The sequence below is a fragment of the Parasteatoda tepidariorum genome, chromosome 5 (assembly GCF_982258835.1).
Source record: "Parasteatoda tepidariorum strain Cologne lab strain chromosome 5, Ptep-v5.0, whole genome shotgun sequence".
In the NCBI taxonomy this organism is placed as follows: Eukaryota; Metazoa; Arthropoda; class Arachnida; order Araneae; family Theridiidae; genus Parasteatoda; species Parasteatoda tepidariorum.
In genome coordinates, this window is record NC_141759.1 from 92,992,740 (window position 1) to 93,004,003 (window position 11,264).

At 28.5% G+C, this 11,264-nt stretch overlaps 1 protein-coding gene across 2 annotated transcripts; it reads left to right on the plus strand.

Annotated features, from left to right (window-relative positions):
* The first annotated feature begins 123 nt into the window (after nucleotides 1–123).
* Hou (GID complex subunit 8 homolog protein Houki) lies at nucleotides 124–8,339 on the plus strand. 2 transcript variants are annotated; one of them, XM_016059111.5, is made up of 5 exons: nucleotides 124–330; nucleotides 2,391–2,510; nucleotides 4,300–4,496; nucleotides 5,795–5,992; nucleotides 7,996–8,339. In XM_016059111.5, exons 1-5 carry the CDS (start codon nucleotides 309–311, stop codon nucleotides 8,170–8,172), a joined length of 714 nt encoding a protein of 237 aa, XP_015914597.1. In that variant the 5' UTR covers nucleotides 124–308; the 3' UTR covers nucleotides 8,173–8,339. The 2 variants fall into 2 exon arrangements, with proteins under 2 accessions (XP_015914597.1, XP_015914598.1); XM_016059112.4 differs by having other exon boundaries at nucleotides 132–386.
* The last annotated feature ends 2,925 nt before the right edge of the window (nucleotides 8,340–11,264 follow it).

An 11,264-nucleotide genomic window follows, 5' to 3' on the forward strand; every position in this document is an offset into this window, starting at 1 on the left:
CTGATTAAAATTTTTTATTGCAACTGAATTTTTAAAATAAATCAATAAATTAAAAAATTAAAGAGATATTTAAATTCCATAAATTTATGTTTGCAATATGTTTGTTTTTCTAGGATTTTAACTGTAACTTTAAATACAGCAATATTTATATTTGTTTTTAGTGGTTTTGGTTTATAGTGCGAAAATTCCTCGTATATCTTTAAGAAGTGTGGAACTATTTGAAAATAACTGTTCAATAATTTGTGAATGACTAGTAATTTCTTTTATTCGATATTGTTTATGTTTATTCTTAACAACTTACTTATGTCATGACCCAGCATATTAAGTCGCGTAAGTACGTGACTGTCTCCTGAAGAGAGCTGTCATTTGTCACTCTTGTTAATCAAGTATTATTCTTTGTTTCATATTGTTGATGATTTATATTTTAATATGAGTATTTCTATTTCCTATTGAGCTAGTTAATTTTCTTATAATGATTCAATTGCGATCACTATGCACATTCATAATCGTAACTTTCAATAATGAGAGTAAACTGCAAGCTCCTGTAATAAATCTTGTTTATTTTTGAAGGGTATTAATTGTTCAGATGCTTTTAATTTCTCCCCATTAACAGTACCAGATTATTTAAAGATTGTAGCGTATCTCACATGTTACCAAAAAGTTCCTGTTTTCTACTTTTTAGATTCAACACCATAATATAAATAAAAGCTTGAAGAATTTTTTGACCTGAACTTATATTATCATCTCTTATGTATGCTCCTATGTGTCATGTATGTTAATTAAGTATGTTTCTTAGGAATGCTAGTGATTTTTACTCCTTTTAATTTATTTTTTCACTTTAAATTATTTGCCTTAGATTTGTTTTACAATACTGTCATTCAATTTTTTCGTACATTGACTACATAATGGAATTTGTGATTTGCATAATTAAAGCTCTCAACTAATACATCATTAAATTATCAATGCAACTCTGGAGATTTGAATTTTAATTAGAGTTATTTTAATTGAAAGACTGATACAGTGAAGATTGATACCTCATCTATTTACGACCAATTTTGGGAGGTACAGAATTTTTCCATAGACTTTGTAATGAAAAAAACTTTAAGGAGTGATAATCAAAACCTCTACCACTGACTAGACAAACCTTTGTACCAAATGCGTATAAGGTCAATTAAGGAAACATGAAAAAATATCGCAATTAAAAAAATATTAACAAAACAAATAAGTAGATTCAAATTTAGAGAGCTCTTTCTAGAAATCCCTAAAAACGATTGACAACCTGATGCTGCAGACCGAGTCCACTAAAAACTATCCTATCCATGATTTACTTTTAGAGTTTAAAGTTAAATTAGAAAAAAAAAATTATTTCTGAAAAAATTAAGCATCTCAAGCAAACAAACCTCTTCCCATTTTTTAAAGCAATTTTTATGATGCAGAATTAAATGCTAACTTAAACAAAAAACTTAATTGTTTATTTATTTAAAAATATTTCTATCATTCATAATTGGTTAATTTGTTTTTACACATAATTATATCAGTAGGGGTCATTTTTATTGATGCTAAGTTTTATTTATCGATCCGGTTTTGATGACGTTAGCACAAGTGCCATTTTCGGACCGAGGAAGTGACTCTGAGTAACATTAAAATCGCTTGCGAAAAATCATGTATTTTCGATAAAATTTTGATGAAGTTGAAGTTTTGAAGTGGTCGGAACAACAGAGTGTGGTCGTAGCAGAAAGGTTTCACTATGCTTAATACTGTATGTTTTCTATTTGTGAAAGATTAATTCAATGTTTTTGATTTCTTGAATGAAGGGAGGCAATGGTTTATAAAAGCTGAAAATCACATTTAATTCTGTATTAAATAATTTGCTAAAGCCAAATATTTATGTATGATTGTTATAACCCACATGGTTTTTATTTAAAGGTTTAAAGCCATTAAGATCTTGAATTTTTATGAAACAAAACGCTTAATTTCTTCATAAAAATATTACTCAGAATAGATTTAAAGTTATTTTGTGGAGCATTTTTTTATGTAGTTTTCTACGAAGGTGCAGACCTATATTTCTTTAGAACACTGTTTCAAATTTTTTTTAATAAGAGCGTTTATTTTACATTAGTCTGCATTTAATAAGCTTGAGCAAAAAAAAAAAAGGATGTATCTATTTTGAATTGGTTTTAATCTAGCAGTATTTCCTTAAATGAAGATTTTTAAAAGATTAACATTAACTTAATAATTAATGTTGTTTAATAAATCTAAATAATTTAATTAAAAAAATTATTATCCATTGAATAATAAATATTCAAATTAGTACTAATATATGTTTAATTATTATTTTTAATCTTAGCTCTGTTTTGTGTGTATTTATTATTATGATACTTAAATTTTAGGCTCTACTCCTATTGAAAAGCCTGAAGAACTGACAAAATCAGAGTGGCTTGACAGAATTGGTAACTTACGAATGCAAAGGGCAGATATGAATCGCTTGATTATGAATTACCTTGTTACAGGTTTTGTTACATTACTTATTATTCTAATTAATAAAAAATTTAATATTTCTAAATTTAACTTAAGGGATGGTCTTAAAATAATTTTAATTTTTAAAATATTCTAATTTTAATTAAGCCTTATCAGTAACTAAATTTAATATATATTAAAAAATAATACTTTATGCTACTTTTTAGCTTTTGTAAAAGCTTCAAAAATATCTTAAAATGTACAAATGTTTTACAGATTAAAATTCTATAACTTTAAAAATTTACATTAAAAATTAAAATAACTTATTTGAATTTTTATTGAATTATCAAAGTATCAGAAAAGTAAATTTTGACTATTATAAATTTAAATTAATAAATTAAATTAATTTACTTAATTTTAAAGCATATTCAAATTTTTCTTATAAGCTTTTAAAGATGAAATGAAAGTCATAAATCAAATTTCCATTCATTTATTTCGATACTATTTAATAATGTATGGGTAAAATACATATATTTACCCAAACATGTTTTAAAACTCATGAACTCTCTCATGCTATACATTATTGTATACATGTTTAAAGTTTTTATTATTTCTTTTTACATGTAGCAAGACTTTACTAAAGTGTCTTAAATTTTCCATATTATATTTAAAGAACTAAAAATCTTCTCAATATTTATATTTTATTTTGAAATGCAGTCTGAAGATATGATATTGTAACAATTCAACTAACAAGGGAAACTAGGGAAGTGTGACTCGCCAATTTTGAAATAAACTAGTGGGATGTATGCCTTATGAGGAATAATTTTAGGGGGCAACATTCGTTTCGGCCCATAGAAGGTCCTATGAGAGATAAAAAATAATTCAATATATAGAAAAATCGGTATTTTATTACTTCAAAGCAGACTATTAGTTATTGCAATTGTCTCATAATCCAATTATTTTGTAATTAATTGGATAATTAATTAATTTGCTAATTAATAAATTAATCAGAACGTAATTAATTATTAATTAATTAATTACTTATTAAATTATTGATTTGCAATTACATACTCCAAATAATTTGGAAAGTTTTTTGGAAAAAAAATTTAAAAAATTTAATGTCACTTTTTTTTAAAATTAACCTAACTGGTTTTTCTGAAAAACTACAGATATCTAAAATTTTTGAAATCAATTTTGACAATAAATATGCATTATATTGTACATGAAAGTACCACAAAATTAATTGGAGTATGCATTGAAGTAATAAAATACCGATTTTTCTATATATTGAATTATTTTTTATCTCTCATAGTACCTTCTATGGGCCGAAACGAATGTTGCCCCCTAAAATTATTCCTCATAAGGCATACATCCCACTAGTTTATTTCAAAATTGGCGAGTCACATTTCCCTAGTTTCCCTTGAAAGGTCCTTGCATGACATACTGTACACTGTAGCATAAATTTGACCGACAAAGTAAACTTCGAATTTCATAAAGTTGTAATATTTGATTCCGTTTTCTGCATCGGGTGCAGGCTCATTACAAAACAGTTGCCTGGGGGCTCACATTTTATATAGATCTACAGTTATTTATGAAATGCATGTTTTGTGTTAAAAAATAACTGTAATACAAGTGAGCATGTGACTTTAATAAGGTTACAGTACCTGATTTCCCTATCTAGCAAATGCTCTGAAAACATTCCATTGCCTTTCCTCTTTAAAAATTTTTTTTAAGGGGAACAGATTACCATTTTATACTATGGTATTACTTTTATTACTATGGTATTTTTATTACTTTTTAGTTATATGCAAATTATAATGGAAATTTTTTGCTTATTTTCAGAAGGTTTCAAGGGGGCTGCGGAGAGATTTCGTATTGAATCTGGTGTCCAGCCAACTGTAGATCTTGATACTTTAGATGAGCGAATCAAAATTAGAGATGCCATTCAAAATGGAAAAATTCAAGAAGCTATTGAAATGGTTAATAATCTTCACCCAGAATTACTTGATGCAGATCGATATCTATTCTTCCATCTGCAGGTATTTGAGAAATTTAGACTCTAACAATTACACCTGAAAATCCAATAATTTTGTTAAAAAAATAATCTTATTATAATTGTTTTAAAATAAATTGTTTATTCTGGTGCATAAGTTGATACTCTAATTTTTATTATATGAGGTAGTTCTGGTTCATCAGTTGATCTCTGAAAAACCAGATATAAACATTTCTATTTCATGGTCAAATCTTTTCAGAAGTGTGGAATTTTAAATTCTCTGGATGGGGATGACTGTAATTTTTTATGAGACTCAACCTATGAGGATAGAGTAGAATCCATTGCAGAGTAGAATTTGTATGACAACACTGCTGATGTTAATGTGTGGCATAACTACCACTACAAATATTAAAGACCAATTCACTAATATATAAGACATGTTAACTTGATTCTATCTTGCCTTTTGATAGATGAAGGTTGATTAATTCCCCACAAATGATGATCAGGAATCTAAAGTTGTAGCTTTATGGTTGGTTTTAAAACTTTTTTATTGTATTAATATTATTTAAAAATAATCTTGAATGAATTATGTTAACTTTTCTTATTCATAATTTAAAGTATTTTAGTTAAAAAAATCCTTATATGTATAGAAAATATGCAATAATTATTTATAACACATTCAAACACTTTCTGAAAGGGGTTAATTGATACAGAGTTATTCATATCTATCTCATTGTTTATAGTGCATCGATATTTCATGATCAATAAATTTCTTACTTAATTTCCCATGCTTAAACTTTGGTGATTTTGCAAAAAATTTCGGGGATTTGAAAAGTCAACTTACACACTGAAATATACGGTTTCTGTAAGTTTAATAGCAAGTATAAGTGTTTTATAATATATTTTATGCATTGGAATAAGGCGTAACTGAAAATAATAATTAAATTTATGCCACCACCTACCCCTTTTGATTGTGAAGCCTTATTAAAATCAAAATAGAAAAGTTAGGCACCTTTCTTTTTGAGTATTTATGGCCATCTTGCTTAGGAAAAAAATGAATTGCATGAGAAAAAAATTCTTTATATATACATGTAGTCATTGTTCTAGTTCTGCCTTTAGCTCAGTGTAGTTAATGTAATTAAACTTTTAACTGTCTGGGTATCAATGTTATCGGAAGATCAATGTTTTATGTTATTCTGTATAATTCATAAATAATTTTAGATTCATTAAAATAATTTCAAAATGGTAACTATGCTATAAAAAGATTCCAATTATTTAAAAAACAACAACAAGAAACTTGTATCTTTTTGAATTGAGCCTAATATGGATTATGTTTAATTTTAGCAACAACATTTGATTGAGCTGATTCGAGAGAGAAATATAGAGGAAGCTTTAAAGTATGCCCAGGAGCAATTAGCTGAAAGAGGAGAAGAAAACAAAGAAGTTTTATCTGAACTGGAAAGGACTTTGGCATTGTTGGCTTTTGATGAACCTGAAAGGTCACCCTTTGGTGATCTTTTACATCCATCTCACCGCCAAAAGGTTTGTAATCATTCTTAAAAATTTGATATCCTGAATTAGGCCGGGATAGCCTGGTTGGTAGGGTACTGGGCTCATGTCCAAGAGATAGTGGGTTTGATCCCCACCTGCCGTGTAGTAAGTAGTGACTGGCGTACATTGAATCCGTCGTGTCACAAAGTCCTCCATGTTCCCATAACAAATCATACCTCTGGGGGTACTGATCCAGGAGTTTCCTTGTCTTCTGGATTGGTTCAAAATTACAAAGCTACGGAGTTGAACATTAGTAGTCGTGAACCCAAAATTGGGTTGGCAAATAGATGATGGGTATAGAATAAAATATCCTGATTTCTTAATATATATAGTGATTGAAATGCCAGACTAGTTCCTGAATTTTCCATATTTTTTTGCAAAATTTTAATTTTTCAAAATGGACTAATCGCAATTGTTCACTTGACAGTTATAAAAATATAATTAAATAGTTTTCAAAACTACACACTTAAGTTATTTTTTTAAATAGGTTATTCTTTCAATATACGATGGGTAATTCTCTTATACAAAAATAAATTATCTCATCTAAGAGTTATGATAAACATTTCGTGGAAATGACGTTAATTTTGTGGGGCAGAAAATTAAATCAAAAGGAATTTAATCAAAAACATTTATAAAAAGTTACCCCTTTAATAACCCAGATGAAGTATTTTATTTTTTCATAAAATTTAAAGTAAATAGTTAAAAACCATTTTGGTTTAGCAAAAAGCACATTTATTTTTGTTGGAAGTAAGTGGTCCACTGCCACTGAAAAGGTTACTCTATAAATAAGTACATACAAGGGCGCCGGCAGCGGGGTGCAAGGGGGTGCACTTGCACCCCCCTGGCTTTTTTTTTTAAAAACAATTAAAGAGATACAGAAAAATTTTGTTATAAAATTTTTTTATTAAACATATTTTTATGGAGAAACAAATAATTAAGTAATTATTGATACATAACAATTAAAAAATTGTTTAATCAAACAAGAATTGTAATCGTCTTGTTTGCTGTCCAAATCTGTTTTTAACTTTTTCAATGAATTCTGAGTCATCTTTGATTCTTTTCTTATGCACACTGAGCATTCACAAACTTGGCAGATATCTAAGCTATATTTTTAAATTTCATTTAATAAAATGTAAATAATATTACATTTTCTATTAGTTATTCAGTTTAACAAAGGTGTATAACACAAGCTGACTTCTCGCAACTGTAAAACTTCATCAACACAATAAATAATGTTAAGCTTGCACAAACACGTTAGTATACGAAACTACTGTTTGTAGTTTTTGTGTTTCAAAGTCAGTAGCTATGCCAGCGGGATCGCCTCAGGACAAAATTTGCAAGTACAAGAAATTCGTACTTTTTTTTTTAAATATCTTGCTAACAATGAAGAAATGTATCTTGAAAAAATGAACAGATGAAAGTATATGTGATAACAAAACAAAATGTAATAGCAGAATATTTAAATTTTTTTTCGGGAGGAGGGGAGGGTAGTTTGTTGGAGGGTTGCACCCCCCTTTTATATTATTCTGCCAGCGCCCTTGAGTACATATAGTGTGTGTTAATATGTATGGCACTGAAAACTCTGCTTTATTTATTACAAACATAACTATTATTTCATGTAATATATATAATATTATTTGTGACATAAATTTCTGCAGAGGGAATTTCCCCAATATTTAACTGTAAAACTCACACTTTTCCCATTCATGGTTTAATTTTGTCTTTTCAGTAATGCTTAACTGTTTTATCAGATCTGGATTATATTGCATTAGTTGCTAATATTATGCTTGATTATGATCTGCAAATATACAAGCATGTTTAGCACTATTTTGTACTTTGTAAGATTTTTCTAAAATTTTAAGTTTAAATGTTTTTCTTCTTCCTTTTTTTAACTACAACCTTCTCTTTTGAAAATAAAATGATATACCTTTCATTTCACTGTTGTAAATTCCTTTTGTAAGCTGTTATATATTAAACAAAAATAAATATTTTAGATTGCTAGTGAGGTGAATGCAGCGATATTGGAAATGGAAAACAGAGAATCAACCACTCCTAAACTGGCTGTTATGCTTAAACTAATGCTTTGGAGTCAAGAGGAGTTAGAAAAAAAGAAAGTGAAATATCCAAAGATGACAGATGTTGCTCATGGTGTGATTGAAGAGCCAAAGTAATCTGTTTCTCATCCTGACTTGTTATGTATAAAAGGACTTGTTTTTCCTGATAATCTTCCTTTATATTTGTAAATATATTGTCGTTTTGTTCTACTGTTAAATTAAAAAGCAAGACTAACTTGAAGTTATTTTAGAAATTCGTAATAAATGCATTTTTTTAAAAATAATGGTTTTTTAATAGTATTACTGCACCAATGTCCGACTTACCCCGGATCACATATGTTTTACAACTGGGTATGGTGCCACTGGCTTCAGAACTTCGTGAGATCCTTTACAGCAGTGTTTCCCAAAGTGTGGTACGCGTACCCCCAGGGGTACGGGAACAGTTTAGCGGGGGTACGCGTTCTTATCAGGGGTGATTGTGAGCCCCAGTCAAAATTCCGGAAAATTTCTTGAGTAAAAAAAATAAATAAATAAATAAAAAAGTTTAAACCGAAAAATTAGAAAAAAAATTTAAACAAGTTTTTTTTTTCCTTTTTCTCAATATTTCCTAGTTTACTTAAAATATATTTAAAATTTTACACATACCTATGATGACCTGGAGAAGCAATTGAAATTTACAAATATGTCTTTCTTTCTTGAGTTTATGATTATAATAACTATTTACTGATAAAAAAATGAATATTAATCTTGAATATAATCTTATAAAGTAGCTCTCTTATAAACAAATAAAATAAACTGCGTTTTTAAGTTCCACCTTTGAAAATTTGATTTCCGAAATCTTTTGTGATCACCGATTTTTTTAAACATCTGAACCTTCGATCTCCGGAAACTTTCGGATAACAGTTAACGAAAAATCCGGATTTTTTCCGGAGCACAATCAGCCCTGTCTTATGCGAAATATATGCTACAAACGAAAATTTTACTTAAAAACAAAGCTAGCCAAGAAAACTTAGGATTAATCATTTTTCTATTAGCTATTTTTGCGGAGTAAACAGTTAATAATTAGTGCTGTCAACAGCTAGTCGTGATTTTTAACTTTTGTGCAATTTTTTTATAGTAAAAAATACATTCATTTTTTATTAGTGGTACGCTGCATTGCGAAAAATTTAGAAAGGGTACCCAAAAGTCATACGTTTGGGAAACACTGCTCTACAGTAATGATGTATTGGAGCTTGCGGATGCTGTTTTGAAGGCACACGGGGCCATTTTATTGTCCATGGACACAATAAAAAAAAATAGTATTACTTCTTTTTGCAATGAAGACTGAAAAAAATGTTGTATATGAAATATTGCTTGGTTTAACATTTTAAATTTTTTTCCCTATGCCCACCTTTGTTAACATCTTGTCAATTCAGGCATTTACAAGGCAGATTTGTTGGCCACTCTTTCAGGGGCACCATATTAGGTGGGGTAACATTGCTCCCACAGTAAGGACAGATAGTACGGAGAATGAAAAAACATTCATGCCTTGCCCGGGATTCAAACACAGAACCTTTTTGATGCAAGGCCTGTTCCCTGATCCCTACACAGTCCAGTCGGCAGATTTTTTTTTATGAGTATCTTAATTTTCAAATTAATATTTCAGTTAACCTAATTTTTGTGATATTGGTAAATTTTTTAAAAATCAGATATACACAATGCTTCATTTGACACGTAATGATCCATACTTACAACTGTTGTAGTTCAGTTCATTCTGAAAAAAAAAAAAAATTCAGGTGTCAGCAACAAAAAAATTGCTATTTCCTTGATAATTTGAGCCAAAATCAAACTCCCCAACTCATGATCTAAAAATCTATTGCATAATTTCACACTTTAAAAAGTCCTTTTTTAATATTCCAGTTATCAAAAATGTTTTAAGTGAAACACTCAACAGTGTAATATTAAGATTAAAATAATATTTTAAAATAATGCGTCTTGACTTTTCTTTTTTACCATATTTGAATGGTCCCGAATCCCAAATTTTTATTCAATTTGATAGTTTTTAGTTTTTATTCAATTCAGAAATGCATACATTGATCATTCTTGAAATTTCTGTAAAGCTACAGACCAAATATTGTGAATAATGTCACATTACTGAAAACTGATTTCGATTCCAGGAATATGCCCAAATTAGCTATGTTTTTGGAAAAAAAGCTAAAGTAGAACCAGTCACCAAAAGTGACTAGGACAAAACCTCTTTGAAAAATTAAAATTTTAGGAAATAGAGGTTCATTTCTATTTATATTTTACTTGGAGAAATATTATTTTCAGTCATAAAATTGTAAAATAAGGTAACTTTGCAACATTTAGTCAAACTTGTAGGTGGCTAATCAGTACATGCCGATTGTAAGACTTTCATTTGAATTATTCTTTATCATTCTACATGCTGTCGTCTAAGTGACAAGGAGAATTTTAGAAAACATAAATTTCATCTGGAAGTACAAAACATAAATAGCAGGATAGTTCAGTTTAGAATTTTGCACATTACTTTTTTTTTAAAAATGATTACTATGATGTTTATCACTTAACATATAAAGAAAAAAAAATATTTAAAAGGAGTAAGCATTTTTACCAATATTTTCAACAGAGTTAATGCTTACTAACTGCAGGGGTGATTGTGAGCCTAAGTCAAAATTCCGGAAAATTGAGTTTTTTTTAAAAAAAAAAGACAGTTTAAATTGAAAAAAAATTTGAACAAGGTATCAATATTTCTTAGTTTACTAAAAATATATTTCAAATTTTACACATACCTATACCATTTACACATATCTATGATGACCTGGAGAAGTAATTAAAAATGTCTTACTTTCTTGAGTTTATGATTAGAACAACTATTTACTGCTAAAAAATTAATATTAATCATGAATATAAGCTTATAAAGTATCTCTCTGGTTCTCCCTTACAAACAAATAAACTGTGTTTTCAAGTTCCACTTTTGAAAACTTGATTTCCGGAAACTTCAGTGACCCATGATTTTTTTAAACATCTGGACCTTCGATCTCCGGATCACTGTTGGCGAAAATTCCGGAGCACAATCAGCCTTGTAACTAACTTCCAAAATTTTTTTTCTAAAGGAACTTTTTCTCTGAGCTTTAACTCTTGACCATTTTCCCCTACTAATATTATGTTAAAATATTTTAGAGTTTGAGACTGATTTTGAAAACAGAAAT

Bases quoted from the DNA above. Each gene is read 5' to 3' on its own strand.
- Hou (XM_016059111.5), top strand. From the start codon at position 309: ATGACCCAGCATATTAAGTCGC. The intron at 331-2,390 runs GTAAGTACGTGA...CTTAAATTTTAG, and splicing joins GACCCAGCATATTAAGTCGC to GCTCTACTCCTATTGAAAAG. The intron at 4,497-5,794 runs GTATTTGAGAAA...GTTTAATTTTAG, and splicing joins ATCTATTCTTCCATCTGCAG to CAACAACATTTGATTGAGCT.